Here is a 16,808-nt window from a genome sequence, read left to right as displayed (position 1 = left end):
CAGGCTTCCCTGTCCTTCACCATCTCCCAGAGTTTGCTCAAACTCATGTCCATTGAGTCTTTATGCCATCCAACCATCTTGTCCTCTGTCCTCTTCTCCTCCTGCCCTCAATCTTTCCCAGCATCAGGGTCTTTTCCAGTGAGTCAGCCCTTCACATCAGGTGGCCAAAGTATTGGAGCTTCAGCTTCAGCATCACTCCTTCCAATGAATACTCAGGGTTGATTTCCTTTAGGATTGACTGGTTTGATCTCCTTGCATCCAAGGGACTCTCAAGAGTCTTATCCAACAGTTCAAAAGCATGAATTCTTCAGCACTCAGACTTCTTTATGGTCCAACTTTCACATCCATATATGACTACTGGAAAGTGAAGAGGAACTGAAGAGCCTCTTGATGAAGGTGAAAGAGGAGAGTGAAAATACTGTTTTAAAACTCAACATTCAAAAAACTAAGATCATGGCATCCAACTTCTAGAGAAAGGCCAGCAAACCCCACTCATCTCTCCCAGGAATTTTCAAGGGTAAAAAGTCAGTTACAAGATAGGGGGCAGGTATGGGGACCCCCTGGCAGAGGGTGAAGAACTGGAGTGGGGAAGAGAGCTCAGCCTGTCAAAGGTAGTCACGAGCACGCCTCGCTCCTCCCGGTGCCTTTTCAAGGCTCCTGTGCCCCCTTGTTTCTCTATCACAGACACTGGGATTGAGTCTGGCTTCTGTGCCTGAAGGCTGGGGTTCTCCTTCCTGGGTTCTCCCTGATTCCAGATTATAGGAGGCTAAACAGACATGATGATTAAATGTGATACTTGGCCCTAGACTGAATCCTATATTAGAGGGGGGAAAATGTTATAAGAGACTTTATAAATTGGAATATAGATTGTAGATTAGATAAAAGTATCTGTCAATTTCATGTTGATAACTACTGTGGTAAGTAAGAGAATATCCTTATTCTTCAGAAATACACACTAGAGTTTTGGACATAACTTACCCTCAAAAGTGCTAAAAAAAAAAACCAAGCACTCACACACACATGGATACACACTCAGAGCAAATGCTAGAACAAACAGGTATATGGATGATCCTTGTACTATTTTTATTTTTGTAACTTTTTACAAATTTGAAACTGCTTTAATAAAAAGTCAAATTAAAGTATGCCAGTGGAAAAAGAGACATGATTCCCTTTATTTGCAGATGATATTGAATATCTATAAAACCCTAAGAGGATCTAGTTAAAAACAAAAACAAATAAAAACAACCCCACCCAGAATTAATAAGAGAACTTGGCTGTATACAAGATAAATATATAACAATCAATCTAACAATCAATCTCAGATTATTCTCCATTATATATTATTATAAGATTTGAATATAGTTCCCTGTGTTATACAGTAAATCTTTGTTGCTTATCTATCTTAAGTAGCTTGTACCTGTTAATCCCATTCTCATAATTTATCTCATAATCTGAAAAAAAAACCAAAAAAAGGAATCACTCTTGGTTTGTGTTCTCTTCATGATAATTCAAGTTATATAGTCATGACTTCCATATGTTTGCTATACCTCCATTAAACTTAAAACAGAATCACCTTCCTGTACACCTGAAACAAATATAATATCAATCAACCATACTTCAATTAAAAAAGAGTGTGTTTCTCCCCAAAAGAATCACAGAATGTTAAAAGGGATCATTGCTTCTCCTCCTGGGTGGGCTCTGGGCTTCCCTGGCTGCCTGGAGACAGGGAAGACCAAACAGCCAAAACAGGTAGGGCCAGAACCTACCCTTGCCACAACAGCCAGTGTCCTCCTTGAGGCCTTCAAGGAATCCAAAGGAGCCCACTGCCATGTCTACAGAGACATATTTAGTCTCCACTAGCAAAGGAGTTGAGTGACCAGACACTGTACTCAGATTCAGAGACCTAGGAACAGCACAAGGATGCCAGCAGAGGCACAGCTCCCCAGAGGGGTCTGCCCCCACTTCCCTTTCCTCTCTTCTCCCCTTCCTCCCTCCCCCACTTCCTCTGTCCCTCCCTCCCTCTCTCTGGCTGTCTCTGTCTCTTACACTTACACCCTATACTCCCGTGCAATCAGGAAGAGAGGCTCTGACAACAGGAAGTCAGGGGGTACATCCTGAGGCCCCCAAGAACTTCCTGGCACTGACCTTAGTGACAAAGGCAATGCAATTTTTGGGTGGGGGCGGCGCACAGTGTAGACTGGCACACAAGGAAGACACCTTATGGCAGAATAATAATAATAATTATAATAACAATACCATACATCCAGGACAAACCCAGCTGCCCCAAGCCAACTGCACAGTCCAAGTCTCTGGGTAGAGGGAGGGGCTGCCTGTCTGCACCCCCAGGCCTTACTCAGACCAACTACTGGAAGAAGGGCCGGCCCCTCTTCCTGCTCCCTGCTGAGGCCTGGCATGAGGTGGGGAGGCTGGCACTGCCAATGCCGCCCCTCTGCACTGGGCACATCTGCACTGGGGGCTAGGTCCACCTCCCCCTGGTGGCCTGGCAGCGAGGGATGGATGAGCAAACCCGTTAAGGGACCAAGTGGTGGCAGCTGTGGGGGGTCACTCCCCTGAGTCTCCTCTCTACTCCTCCCACCTCTTCCTGCGGGCCTGCCCGTGGCAGGAAGGGGCCAGGGACACTCATGGCACAGACAGGGCATGCAGAGCGGGCCCATGGCATGCTTGGCCCGCCAGGTGCCATGCAGCCAGCCTGGACTGTTGGGTAGCTGTCAGAGGGCAGAGTGGACAGTGGAGTCCGAGGCGCTCCCCTTGGGCTGGGCTGCTGATTCCACTTGTGGTGGAGGCTGCTGGGAGTTGGGTCCTTGGGCAGGCAGCTGCAGAAATTCTGGAAGCACTAGGTCCTCTTTGCGCAGAAGGCCCCTCTGGTCATGGGCTCCACAGCTCTGCACTCGGTTCAGCAGCTCCACCAGGCCTGGGGGTGGTGGCAGAGTCGAGGGGCCCATGGGTGCAGACCTACTTATGCTGGTCCATCACAGACCCACTGTCCTTCCTATGGCCACAGCCTCCCTAAACCCAGCACTAATGCTCCCTTCCTGCCCCCATCCTGGCCCTTCTGGTCCCTCAATCCCAGGGGACCCTGTTCCAACCCAGTGACATCCAGGCCCCTGCCTCAGCTCAAGGCTCTCTGAGGCCACCCTCCCTCAATGGTCCTCAACCATTCTGGTCCCTAGCCGCCACCATTCCCAACATACCTTCAATGTCACAGGTCTGCCGCTTTCCAGTGATACTACTGGGCACTTGGGCCAGCGAGTTCAGGGATGGTGGAGGGAGGTTGGTGGCCTTGTCCTGGATTCTAGGCGGTCCACCCTGTGAGAACGTGGGGTTGGAGCCATAACTAGGAGGGGAGACTGATGGGCAAAAGAGGGCACCCAGCCCCTGGCTCACCTGACTGTGGCAGGGAGGTATGTCATCAGCCTGAGGAATCGTCACACCTGCAGCAGAGGGCACCACAATTCCTGTTTGCCTCTTGCCTGGACCCCCTTCCTATTGGGGCAGAGGTATTCTGGGGGACCAAGCCATGGGGCCAACATCCCTTACCTGGGAGAGTGTCCAAAACCAATCTCTGGGAGGCCACCGAACTCACTAGTTTCTCCAGATCCAGCGGCTGCTTCTCGCCTGGCTGAAGCCACAGGTCAGTAGCCCGCGAGACAGGCAGCCCTCCCCGCTGTGCCCCGGTCCCTCGGCCCCGCGGCTTACCAGGCGTAACACCACCTGCTGCGGGCTCAGGCCGTGCTTTGTGAGGATGGGCTGCAGCGCCTCCTGCAGCCGCTTGGTGGGCTTGGCCGAGATCCGCACCAGGCGCTCCAGCGCCAACACCTCGAGCCTGCGCGGGACCCTAGCGCTGCGGAAGGATGGAGAGGCCGCCGCGCCTCTCCCTCAACCCACCAGGGACTGGCCCGAGAAGGGGTGGAGCCTGAACTGGGCGGTGGGACCGATGGGAGGTGGGGCCTTAGCCTAGGGGGCGGTGTTAGTACAGGGGCCGAACTTGGAAGGACAACAGCAGCCCGAACTGGGACCCCAGTGAGTGCTGGGACCCTCGGCTGAGGTGTGATTACTCGAGGGTGATTCACCACTTACTCGAGGGTGATTCTGTTCTCCAGCCGCACTTCCTGGTCTGCCAGCACGGTGCAGTCCTGATCCAGGACTAGGGCCTTCTGCAGACGCAGAAGGGCAGAGTTTCAGAATTCCTTCTCCTTCCTCCTCCCCCCATCCCAGGTCATTCTCACGTCCTTCCATGACCTAGACTATGGAGGCTCCCTAAGGGTCAGAGGGAAGGGCTGATGGTCGGGTGAGCCATAGAGATTCGGACAGAGTAAGAGACCAGGCTGGATCAGAGCCTAGAGTGGCCCAGACTAGGGAGAAGGGTGGCAAGAATGCTGGAAAGACTTGGAAAAGGCGCAGAGTTATGGGAAACATGGAGGTGAGGTAAGCAGGAAATAGTAATGGGGCTACTTGGTTAAAAGGGCCAGCTTAAGGGCTGGAAGAAACTACCTCTTCCTGAGCCAAGTGGGGATCTGCCCCCTGGACAGCTGCCCTTTGTCCCTCAGGCATGTGAAACTTAACCCGGCCAGCTGGACGAATTTCCTCCCTCACCACCCACCTTTGGTCAGCCACCCAGGCCTTGTCCTTATTTTTTTACACTTGTCCACTTCTCTCTATTCCCACCTACTAAGGACACTTCTTGTTCCCTCACTGCAAAAAAAAGAGCTCTTCCCTCCAAGACACCTGTGAGGCCAGAAGGATGTGAAGTATCTTACACAGTGCCTGACATAGTCGGTACATAAAAGCAGTGATAGTGATCACCCGGCGACCTGCACCAGCCGAGGGCTGGGAGGCAGCCTGTCCCAGGGAACAGGCCTGTGCTGTCTGCAGGGACAGGTGGAGTGTGGGTGTGAAGTTATATTTAGCAGACATGAGAACCCATCTGGGTTGTGGAGGCTGCCTGGGAGGCCAAGAGAATGGGCAGAGTTTCTCCCACTGTGGCCCTCACACTCCTGTGCTCCAGGCCTCTGAATGTGCCCAGCACTTCTTAGATCCCCCTGTGCCCGAATGTCCTCCCCCCACAGCTCTGCCAGGCAAACTCATCCTCATCAACCACCACCTGTTCCCTGAAGCCTCCTGGGACCACCCAGAAATGCCTATCTTGCCCCAGAAACTCTCTGGAGAGTCAACTCCTCCTCCGTGATCACATTCTGCTTGGCTCACCTCCCGCCTTTGGACCTGGAGGACCCTGGGTCCCTCTGCTCACTCACCTGGCAGGGCCTTAGGAATGTCTACTGGGTGAATGATATTCTGACAGTTCTCCCTGGGATATAGCATCCTTCCTTTAGCTTCCCCCTTATTGGATGGTTTAGTTTAAGTTCAAAGCTATGCTAGTTTGTACCTAAAGGAAAATTTTTCATAGGCTGGATGAAGTTGGGCTTTCCTGGAGGGAGTGAAGGGTCTCCAAATGGCCATTTCAGGAATGGGCAGTCTGAAGTCTGGGGGTGACAGGGAAAAACCCAGCTCCAGCAGTGGAGTCTCTTCATATCATATTCATATCACAGTCTCCGGATATGAATGAAGATGGAAACCAAGATGGGAATGGGATGGGGACAGGATTTTTGTGGGGTAAGAATAGATATCTGAATTTGAGTGAGGAATTGGTGCTGGATTGATTTGAAGTTGGGCGTGGGGCTGAAGGTTGTAGTGAGGGCTGGAGTCAGGAAGTGGGTAGGAATGGGGGATGGGTTAAAGTTAGAGATGGAATTGGTGTTGGGGTCACAGCTGAGCAGAGACAGGAATGGGGGGGGCCGTGGTTCAGGATCAGGAAGGGATTTAGAGTTGGAGACCAGGCCGGGTTCACACCTGCTCATTGCCCACCAGGTAGACCTTGATGTCAGGTAGAGAGAGGCCTCGTTTTTCACAGATGCCTGCCAGCATGTCACGGATGGTGAGGCCGGGTCGGGCCAGGGCCAAGGAGGCTGTGCCATCAGGCAGGTATACGCAGCAGTACTTCCCTGGTCGGCTTTCATTCTCACCTTCTGAGCTCCCAAGGCTCTTCCGGTGGCTCTGATCCAGAGCAGATGTCAAGGGAAGTGATGTGTACACATGCAAGGACACAAAGACAGGTACACAGGTAAGCTCACTGGGGCACACACAGGCACACACATGCCCAAGGGCACACTTGCAGGCAGGCAGGATACATCTTCCTATGGGAATACATGTATACTCACCCAAGCCTATGGGCACCCGAGGGGCTGGTCTACCCACCGACTGCTACACACACGCTCTATACACCTGGTCACCCACACATGCACACACAGGCTGAAGAGTTCACCCATAATATGCATGGGGCCCAAAGCAGTGAGGACAGGAAGAAAGTAAGGAGGCTGAGTTGTTGGCCCTATGGATCAAGTAGGGGATGAAGTGGGGCTAGTGACAGAGAATGATCACGGTGGCCACTCAAAGGGGTAAGAGTCAGTGAACTGGGCCCACACCTCATCTCCCCTAGCAGTTGGCTTACCTCAGATTTGCTGCTGGCAAAGGCAAGGTAGCCCAGGTCCAGACTGGCGGAGGAGTTGAGCGATCCCTGGGACTCACGGCGCAAGGCTGTGTTGGCCGCCCCGCCGGCTAGTTCTAGAGGAGAGGAAGACTGAGCAGGACAGGGTCCCTCTCCTCACCCCTCTGCTGAGGCCTCTCCGCACCCGAGTGGACTCTGCTGGAGCCCTTTTTCAGGGGTCTAACTGTGTTTGGGTTCCGGGAGGCTTCGCTACTGATGCGGGCTTCCCAAATTTCTGGGCTCTAGCGTGGGAACCGAACCACCAGGGGAACGTGGCGGGGTGGGGGTGGGGGTCCACAGGGCCCTGCATTTCGATTTTCACTGACTTAGACTGCAGGACCAGTAGGAGGAAGGGGGTGTTCTCCAGACTTGCCCAGTTTCCTGCCCTCTCTATCTCTGCGGCCCGCTTCTGCCCTCACCCCTGCGGAAGGACTTGCGGAGCGGGCGGCCCTCAGCAGGTGGCAGCTGCCCCAGCTCCTCCACGCCCAGCGGCAGCGACTTCCCGGGCTTCAGCTTCGGCTTCTGCAAGACACACGGAAGGCAATGGCACTGGGCGGGGTGCCAGCCCTCAGGCCGACCGTGAGCGACCCCCGCAGATCTGCACCGGGACACTGCCCCCCACAACAGCGCGTGCGCACCTTTCTCGTGGTGTCGGGGCTGCCGGGGCGCCAGGAGCCAGGTTCCCGCAGGGGGCGACCCTCGGCCTCCGCCAGGAGGCACTCGCGGTACAGAGGGGATTTGACAAAGCGCGCATAGCTGTCGAACTTCATCAAGTTGAAGATCTGCGGAGGCGGCGCCGGGCGGTGAGCTGCAGAGAGCGCTCAGCTAGCCGCCGAGAGCGCTCAGCGAGCCGCCAAGGTTCCAGACCCGGCCCTGGGGCTTGGGTGCATCCCCAACTTTGGAGGCGAGCCCCGAGCCCCTCCTTGCCCCACGCGCCGCCCCCCAGCCCCTCCTTCACAGTAGACTCTCGTCTTCTCTCTGACCCGCGCCCTGCCCCTACCTTTAACCGAGTCCCAGCATCCAGATTTGCTCTCTTCCCCACCCCACCCCCACCATCTCTGCCGCTCAGGCTCCGCCCCTGGATCTGGCCCCGCCTCTGCTCCGCCCAGCTCCCTTCAGAGGCGACGCCCTTTATCCCAGGCCCCGCCCCCTGGGACAGCTCACCTGAAGCTGCTGGGCCCGGAACATGTCCGGTCGCGGTTCTGCCAGCACTTCCTCGCCGAGCCAGGCCTGCCTGTCGATGTTCACGGGGCTCAGCGCCTGGCTGGACAGGAACTCCTGGTAGATGTTACGGGCCTCCTGAGCTAACTGGGGCAGGGACGGACAGGAGGTCAGGGGCATGGCTCAGGGCTTGGTCCCATCTCTCGCAGCCTCAGCTCCCCCTTCACCCCACCTGCTGGGTGTCGCTGGCCGGGATCTGCTGGAAGCGCTCGCAGGCCTTCCAGAAAGTCACATTCTCAGCACTGAACTCCTTCTTCAGGAACTCCTGGGGATGGGGAGAAGGAGGAGGCAGGTGGAGACCCAGAGACCTAGTCAGGGGATGTGGTCAAAGAGATTGGGATAGAAAGAGGGCCCAGAGGCTAAACCAAACAGACAGGTGGGATCAGATCCAGAGGCACATAGAGGGAAAAAAGAGGCAGAGAGAAGGAAACTTCCCAGTTCGGAGAAGAGCAATGAGTGCCAAAGAAATGCTGGATGAAGAAGCCGACAGAGGAGTCCAAATCTGGCCAGCCTGAAACTCCAGCCATGCCCTCTCCCATGCCCCCCCGCCCTTCCCCCCATGGTGGCCACTGCCATCCACCCTCCCTATCCCACCCCAGGGCTTACAGTGAAGTAAGCCAGGCCCAGTGGGTCCTGTAGCAGCCGTTCGAAGGACAGGCCCCAGCTGGCCACAGGCTGCTCCTCCGTGGGGAAGGGGCTGCTGGGGCCACTGGGGAGGCTGTGGATGCTGAGGGAGCTGCCTCGGCCCTCGCCCTGGCCCTGGGGCCCAGTCGTGCTGCTCAGCTCTGCAGGGGGATGGACAAGTGCAGGTGAGCCTTTGCGGCCTTCCCCAGCCCCTGGCCCAATCCCATCTCAGGTACTTTCCCTGGAAAGAAAGCAAATGGCAGGGGTATCCCCACCCTTTCTCCACATACACCCCCCTCAACCCCCACCCCCAAATCCAGCCAGGCTTTCTCTATACACTTTGACACTTACCTCCATCGGAGACAGCCAGAACCTACAAGAAACCCAAGGCAGAAAGTCAGAGTAGAGCCCCGGGGGGATTCTCAAGGGACAGTTTGAGGCCCAGCCCCTGGGACCAGAGCTGTGTTCTCATCTGCCTGGAGGGCCACGCTGGGCATCCTCAGCCGGGTCACTGCTTGCTCATGGTTTTGTTCAGGCTGCCCTGGGCTCCCCTTCCATCATGTGCCAACCACCTTGTGTGCTAGGACTTATGCCAGGTACCCTCCAGTCACTCCTGGTAGACTCCCTAGCTCCCATTGGGTGAGCCCGGATGTTGAGCATGGTGGGTAGGAGCATAAAGTTTGAATCTTGTTTCTGTTACTAGCTGTGTGACTTTGGGCAAGTTACTTGTTTGTCTCCATCTGTAAGTGAAGGGGGAGTGATAATAATAGTGACTTACTTCCTGTGCCTGCTGTGAGGGTCAAATCAACTTAATATATTTCCAGCATCTACAACAGGGGCCAGCATGTGGCAAGTGATATATCTATGTTGGCTGTTTTCTTTGAGAAAGGAGAGATTACCTGTGTAATTGATGATCTCCTTATTGTAACTGTTTCTTCTTGGAAACACCCTACCTTGGGCAGGGCATGGGGTTCTATTTTATAGTAGAGAGCAGTGGTTCTCAAATTTTCGTGTGCATTAGAATGATGCAGGGGCACCTCTGGAGCTTCAGGTTCTCCCAGGCAGTGTTGGTGTGGCTGGTTACGAACCTCACCGGGAGTAGCTACAGAGGTCAATCCCGCCCTCTGTGCCCCCTCCCTCACTCCCCACCTTGGGTGCACAATTCTGACTTCTCTGGGAATCCCAACCATTAGTGAAACAGAAAAACCCTCCTTTCAAAATGACTCTTGCAGTGGTTTCCCTTGGTCTTCCTACCTTCCTAGCAGCTCCTCCAGCTTCCTCATTATCTATACATGCAAGGCGACCTTTACCCTTCTCTGACTCTGTTCTGGGCCCTTTCTCCCTCCCACATCTCCCCAGCTTCAAACACATATAGCCAACTTCCTGCTGTGACATCTCCACCCAAATGCCCCATAAGCCCTTCCAGCTCAGCCAGTCCCAAATGGAAGCCACTTCCTGCAGCCACCAGCACATGGCTGGGAACCAGCTTCTCTGCGTCTGGTTTTCTTCTCATCACCGGGGTTTGACTGATCCCCGGTTCCTTCCTGCCTTGACCCTGCTGCATTTTCACCAGGTCCTGTCCCAGGAGCTTCCACCACCTGTCCCTTCACTCCATCCCTACTGGAAACACGTGTGCAGATGTCTCCTCCCCAGGAAGCCTCCCCCTGCCCTCCTGGCTGGAATATTCCTCTCTGTCCCCCACTTCTACCTGGGAGCACCAGGGTCACACATCTGTGGGCCAAAGCTGGCCTGCAAACAGGTAGGATGTTATTAATATCAGAATGTTTTTTTTTTACCTTAAAAGGGGTTACCCACATTTAAGAGTCAGGCATTTTACATGACACCCGGTTTCTGCCCCATCTACCCTGAGCTTCTTCCCAACACGGCAACCCTGGCTGTTCCTGAGCAACAACTGGTTCCTCTAGAAGGAGTTCACACTCTCCTCAGAGGACTCTGGGGCCAGTTTGATGCATTTCTGTTACTTACGGAAGAAGGTCCCAGGCAACCTGAGTTCAAATTTGTGCTCTGTGACCTTGGGCAGGATACTTCATCCCTCTGTGCCTGGCATTCTCTGTACATGCTAAGTTGCTTTAGTCGTGTCCAACTCTGTGTGGCCCCATGGACTGTAGCCCGCCAGGCTCCTCTGTCCATGGGAGTCTCCAGGCAAGAATGCTGGAGTGGGTTGTCATGCCCTCCTCCAGGGGATCTTCCCAACCCGGGGATTGAACCCTCATGTCTTGTATCTCCTGTGGGGCAGGCGGGCTCTTTACCACTAGTGCCACCAGACGCGGCAAATAATGGTCCTGACTTCAAAGGCTTGCTGTAATTAAAGAAATTAAATATACTTAGAGAGAACTCAGAGCACCACCTGGCACGTGGTAAATATTCAAGGAACATAACTATTATTGTTGTTGCACTAGTGTTGGTGTCTGACCCTGCTTCAGCTTTCAGCTTTGTCAAGCCCTGCTGTAGAGGGAAATGCACAGGTACTGGGTCCGCTGGACCTGGATTCAAATCCTAGCCCTGTCCTTTTCTAGTTTTACCACCTTGGCCCCTCCCTGAGCCTGTCTCCAAGCTGGAGTGTGGGGATAAGACGTTGATGAGGAGGAAGGAAAGCTTGTGCACAGGGAAGCTGGGCGTGGAACCAAGCCGTGCGCCCTCGCCTGGGCGCCCCAGCCCTCGCCCAGCCGCCCCAGCCCTCACCCAGCTGCCTCTGGGCTCTCCCATCTGACAGCTTCATCAGAATTCTCCCCTGGGGCTGCGGGACAAACTCCTGGGGGGTGTGAAGGGGACAAGCTGAAACTCAAGATTCCTTCCAGCTGTTCTTTCCCTTTCCTGGCAGCTGCCCTCATGGGCGGGGCTTCCCAGGTGGCACTAGTGGTAAAGAAATCGCCTACTAGTGCAGGAGACCTAAGAGACACGGGTTCGATCCCTGGGTGGGGAAGATCCCCTGGAGGAGGGCATGGCAACCCACTCCAGTATTCTTGCCTGGAGAATCCCATAGAGGAGCCTGGCACGCTACAGTCCATAGAATAGCAAAGAGTCAGACCCAACTGAAATGACTTAGCACAGACTTGCGCCCTCGTGGACATCTGCCTGCCCTGAGTTCTTCCTCCCCAGGCTGCTCTGTGTCTGTTTCCAGCCTTGGTCACCAGGTCAGGTCTCCAGGAACCAGCCTGACTTTCCCCTCCTCATCCACAGTGGCCATCTGGCCCTTCCTCCTCCCACACCCAACACCCACCACCGTCTCTCTGGCCCGCCCTCCAACCTGGACTCAGCCTCTCCCTGGCTCAGCGCTCTTCACTGCACTCTCCCCTGGTTGGAGGGGTGGGGCAGCGGAGTAGCAGGATGCTCATGGGCAAGCCAGGACCCCAGAGAAGGCAGAGGGACCTGGGCTGGCTTACACTTGTGTTTTGTTTTGTTCTTTACATCTTGTTGGATGGATTGTGTCTTTAGATGGGGCTGGCTCCCTGGTCCTCTTCTGGTCCCACTCCATCTGGGAGGCAGAGCAGTTGCTGGGTTACAGCTGAAGCTCTGCTGGGACCTGACTAATGAACCTCTTCAGCCTCCCCCATGGCCTCCCCCTCACCTCCACCCTCTGCTTTATCAGACTTTTATTTTCTCCACACCCCTTCACACTCCTGCTTCCTGCTTTGCTGTTTCCTCTGCCTGGTATCTGCTCCTGCTCCCGCCTGCAGTCTCTGCCTGATGACATCGGTTATCCCTAAACACCAGCTGCCCCGATCCCCTGTCCAGAGCACGCTGCCTGTTTATGTCTGGACCTCTCCCCTTCCATCCTGTAGCTCCTGGAAGGCAGGCCTGTACTACATGAGAGAATTGGCCTGAACTCCCTCCATAAGAAGCACTAGCCCAAGTGCTCCTGAGCAGCCATGGGGGCCCACACAGCCCTCCTCTGCCCTTGCAGGAGGCACTGGCACCCCTCCATCAGGGATGCTGTGGCTCCGGACCCCCAATCTCTGTGGCCTACAGTTCTTCCTGGCCCTCTCTTGCCCCACTAGATGTTAACCCATAGAGCTGGGGCTGAGACAGGAGGTGGCAGGGAGTGGGGATGGAGTCCAATTCTAGATCCACCATTCCAGAACAAGTCACTTCCCTTCTCTGGGCCTCAGTTGCCCCCTTGGTAGTCTGGCCTCAGCACTCGCATCCTCCAGGGTTGCCAGGAAGGGATGTGGTGGGTGTGCAGCCAGGAGAGTGGCTGCTGCTGCTACTCAGGGCTCTGACCTGTCCAGGCTCCTGGGCCTGGGGAAGTTGTGCTGCGCCAGGCTGGCCTTGCCCCACCCTGGCCTGTCTGAGGAGAAGTGGTGAGTGAATGGGAGAAAAGGGGAAGAAGGGATGAGGAAGGGTGTGGTGGTAGTGGCGCCCCTGGCCCATGGTGTGGCCCCAGTTTGCCATAGTTCTTTCCTTGGAAATGGGCACTGGGGGAGTCGCTGGTGTCTGAAAATACCCAGGTAAGAGTGGCCCAGGGTTTCCTGTGCTCTCTCCGACAGCAATGGCACACAGCCACGTTCTCCCTCCATCCTCACCTGGGGTGGTAGGTATTATGGCTTCTGTTTTACAAATGAAACCCAAAGAAACTACACAGCTAGGGAGCACCCGAGTTGAAATTAGGGCCCCAATGGGCCTGCCTCGGGAGCTTGAGGTCTCTCCTTCACAGAGTTTCCTCCCTGCATGCACAGGAGACATACCAGAGAGATGAGAGGCCCAGGGCCTCTCAGCCCCTGGGGCATAGATGGGCAAGGTTGATTGGGGTACAGAGCTCAGGGGCTCCTGGATGAACTCTGCCCTCTGGAGGGGGTCAGACTTCAAAAGGAAGGCTGATTTACTGAGCAACTTCTGAACCAGGCCCTCTATACCATCATCTCATTTCATCCTGGCTTGGGGTGACTAGGCCCCAAGATCCTATCTGGGAAGACCCACGGCTGCCCGGCTCTGCAGCCTGAGTCAGCCCTTGGAGCTGACCCCTAGCCCTGAGCTGGATTCCAAGGTGAAGTGGGTTCTGCCTTGCAGGTCTTCCCCAGCAGGAAGACTGGGTGCCCTAAGAGTGACAAGACTCAGTAACTCCAGGCTTTAGGCTCGCCAGCCCTCAGGCCTTGTTCCTGTTTCCCCGAGTCTAGGCGTTTCCCCAAGCTACTCCCTGCTCTGGCTGCACATCCTTTCAGGACACCTTCCGCACCAACAATGCATGAAGCGACTGGAAAAGTTGGTTCTCCTTCCCAGGTCTACCTCAAGCTTTCTGTCTTCCGGACCCACGCTCTTAGCCAAGCCTGCATTTTATCCCGGCATTTGTGCTTGTGCCTTCTGTGCTTTGCCAGACCAGGAGCTGTTTGAAGGCAGGGGCTAGGGCAATGGGCCTGGGTCCTGATGCCTGGGACAGGGCCAGCACTGAGCAGGCCCTAAGGAGGGGTTGTTGAATGAATGTGTGAGTGAACAAATGAAGCAGCAGCTGGGACCGTGTGAAGGCCTCTCTGGAAGGGGGCTGGGAGCCATCTCTAAGTGACAGGTTGCATTGCAACCGCCTGACAAGCTGAGTGGCAGAAAGACGAGGCTGACAATTGAAGCTGCCTCAGCAGGGAATGACAGGTGGGGGTGGCGGCAAGGGGAGATAGGGGCGGACCGAGCCAGGCAATTCCGGGAGGCGGAGGAGTCCTGGCATCGAGTCAGATCGGCCAGGTTCACAGGCAGGTCCCTCTACCTGCCAGCTGCTTTTAGCACGTCATGTCCTCCTCTGAACCTCCCTCAGGAAGTAACTTATGGAAGGAGGCTGACAGCTGGACCACATCTGTGGATATCTGAATCTGATGCCTGCCTGTCCCTCTCCATTTCAGCTGAGCATGGCTGCAGAAGCCTGCCTAAGGGCCAGTGAGTGGCTGATCTGTGACCCTTGGGATGCCAAGAGGTAGCACAGAGTCAGGATGGAGTTGGGGAAGGGCAAAGATAAACCTGAGTGTGGAAGTTTCTGAGAGGACCTGGGGTGTCCATGGACTTAAAGAAGCTATGGGTTGACATGCGATGGGCAGAAGCTGGGTGTCTCAGCCCCCTGGCTGCCCTGTAATTCTGGGCACTGCTCAGAAGCATCAAGTCAGCTACCTCTGGGGTGGGTATGGGAGTGGGCATGTTCCTCCTTGGCATGGATGGCCTGGGAGGCGTGAGCCAAGCCCCATGCCTCCAGGGAGTGCGAGGCCACTGTGTGCTCAAACTTTCAAAGTTAGGTTGATGGTAGATAGTGAGGTGGGGGACTGGACCTGGAGGGGTTTGCCTCTCTCCTGCCCAACAAAGAGATGCTGGAGGAAGAGGTGTGGAGACAGGTCTTAGGAATTAATAGGAGGAGTAGGGGTGGGAGGTTGCTCAGCTTCTTGGTGAGGCAGGAGATCCTTGAAGAGGCGCTGAGAATGAGGAGGGGCATTGGGCTGACATTTAATGGAGACTCCCCAGTGGGTCAAGGACCTCAGATTCATTATTCCACTTGATCATCTCAAGTGGAGGAAGGTCTGTCTCTGAGGGTCTGTTCCTAGTCAAGGACAACAGAGCTGAGATGAGATGAGAACCCAGGTCTCTGTAGACAGTTCTAGGCTGGGTCTGGGTCAGAGACTAGGACACTGTCTGGACTTTCTGGAGTTTTTAGGAAGAGCTGGGTCTCTGCCAAGTGGGCTGGTGTCCAGGGGAAGAGACGAGAAGCCCAGCACAGCCTGTCCCATCTGCTGAATGAATAAAGAAGCTGCCTCTCCAAGGGCATCTCTACCTGGACGCCAAGCCACCAGAGGATTTAAGAGGTGGGGCGGTGGCAATAGCCAGGGCCATCCCAGGGCTCAGCTCCCCCCACCCTTCCTAGAAGCCCAGGAATAGAACAGACAGGAGCTGCAGACCCCTAGCCTGATCCTGCTGACCCACGCCAGGCTGTTGAAGGACTGCTAGCTGTGGCAGGAAGCCTCTGGAGCAGGTCTCCGTGGAGGGTGGTGACCCCATAGGAGCTGCCCCTCATCATGGCATCAGGATACCAGGTGAGGGAGGGGACTGAGGCTAAGTGAGGCATGGGGGTTCAGGGCCTCATGGGGGTATACAGGGGGCAAAGGGCATGCCAAGTCTTCCTGTGCCTGTAGGAAGCCGGCAGCCCCAGATGGTGCCTAAGTAGCAGGTGAGAGAGCAGTGGGGACTGGGCCAGAAGCCTATGGCTACTCTCCTGTGGTCTCATCCCCAAGGTGGCCCCAGGTCCCCATCAGAGCCATCTGGAAGGTCCTGGGATGAGGGCACTAGGTTCTACCACCTGCTGCTGTCTGTCCACAACTTCTCTAGCCCAGCCCTGCCGGGTGTGCCTGTTGGGCTCCACCCTGGGTGTGCCTACCCCCCCCCTTGGGCCTGGCCCAGAGCCCACACTCACCATGCGTCCGTTGGGGACACCCAGGTGCTTGGGCTTCCCTGGCATGCCGCTGCTCTTCACGGGTCCCCGCCGCGTGGGGCGCCCACCATGGGGACTGCGGGCAGCTCCGGCCAGAGCTTGCACGATGACGGGCAGATGACAGAGAGAACCCAGGTCTGCTCCTGCAGGCCCTCACATCCTGAAACACCAGCTCACTACCTCTTTTCTCTGCCACAGGAAGTGTCTCTATAGAAACCGAACCACAGAAAGAAGCAAGGTCTAAGAGAGCGAATGTTTCTTCCTACACACACACACACACACACACACACACATGCAGGCGCGCGCACACATTCACGCGCACACACGCATGCCGCCAACGCACCCTTGGCAATGCCCCACGCAGGCACCAGCATACAGTAGAGGCCTCTGTGTGCCCAGAGAGGAGCTCAGCCCAGTCTGGCCCATCTGGGGAGTTCCAAGAGCACGTCTGGGCACGCAGAAGTACATGTTCACACACTTGGGTACCCTTGTACAAGCTGCAGGGGCTCCCGTGTACACCAGGACATATGTACTGTGATCTGAGTGTCCATGTGCGTTCTTCACTTAGCACACACCTATCCCACCTGCTATGTCCTGGACGTGTGCACATTCAGCGCCTTTCCCCCTGGCAGTTGTATATGTACAGTTGCCACCTCTGTCCTGAGACATCTCCAGGCTGTCCTTCCCGGGCCTGTTCCTGTGTGTGCAGAGAAACGGCTGCATTGCAGGCATGGTCACGCACACACAGACCCTTCAGGTGTGTGGCGCAGAAACTCACAGGTTCTCCTTCATCAGGAATATCTGGGCGTTCGGTCATGTGAATGCACAGTCCCTTGTGCACAGTCACACATGTGCACAGGCACCTGTGAATTCAGGCACCCCAGTGACAGACACATACAATCAGGTATGCACACACTCACCCGCCTGGGCAGGGAACAGGTCAGGTTCCCAAAGATGCCTGTGCATTCAAGTCACGTGAGAGTCCCA

The 16,808-nt window shown here is 55.5% G+C and overlaps 1 protein-coding gene across 3 annotated transcripts; it reads right to left on the bottom strand.

Moving 5' to 3' along the window:
- Positions 1 to 1,060: 1,060 nt before the first annotated feature.
- RGS14 (regulator of G protein signaling 14) lies at positions 1,061 to 15,998 on the bottom strand. Of its 3 annotated transcripts, none has more exons than XM_005209198.5 (15): positions 15,804 to 15,949; positions 8,759 to 8,780; positions 8,390 to 8,568; positions 7,956 to 8,048; positions 7,727 to 7,870; positions 7,201 to 7,344; positions 6,982 to 7,084; positions 6,527 to 6,639; positions 5,869 to 6,072; positions 4,099 to 4,175; positions 3,718 to 3,844; positions 3,559 to 3,640; positions 3,406 to 3,452; positions 3,213 to 3,327; positions 1,061 to 2,932 (listed from the first exon to the last, which is right to left on the bottom strand). In XM_005209198.5, the coding sequence occupies exons 1-15, from the start codon at positions 15,846 to 15,848 to the stop codon at positions 2,730 to 2,732; spliced, it is 1,698 nt and encodes a 565-aa protein (XP_005209255.1). In that variant the 5' UTR covers positions 15,849 to 15,949; the 3' UTR covers positions 1,061 to 2,729. The 3 variants fall into 3 exon arrangements, with proteins under 3 accessions (XP_005209255.1, XP_059744230.1, NP_001179660.1); NM_001192731.1 differs by having other exon boundaries at positions 2,224 to 2,932; positions 4,099 to 4,172; positions 15,804 to 15,998; XM_059888247.1 differs by lacking the exon at positions 8,390 to 8,568.
- Positions 15,999 to 16,808: the final 810 nt, after the last annotated feature.

The sequence above is a fragment of the Bos taurus genome, chromosome 7 (assembly GCF_002263795.3).
Source record: "Bos taurus isolate L1 Dominette 01449 registration number 42190680 breed Hereford chromosome 7, ARS-UCD2.0, whole genome shotgun sequence".
Taxonomy (NCBI): Eukaryota; Metazoa; Chordata; class Mammalia; order Artiodactyla; family Bovidae; genus Bos; species Bos taurus.
The sequence above is the reverse complement of the archived record's forward strand: the minus strand, read 5'-3'. Positions and strand labels throughout refer to the sequence as shown.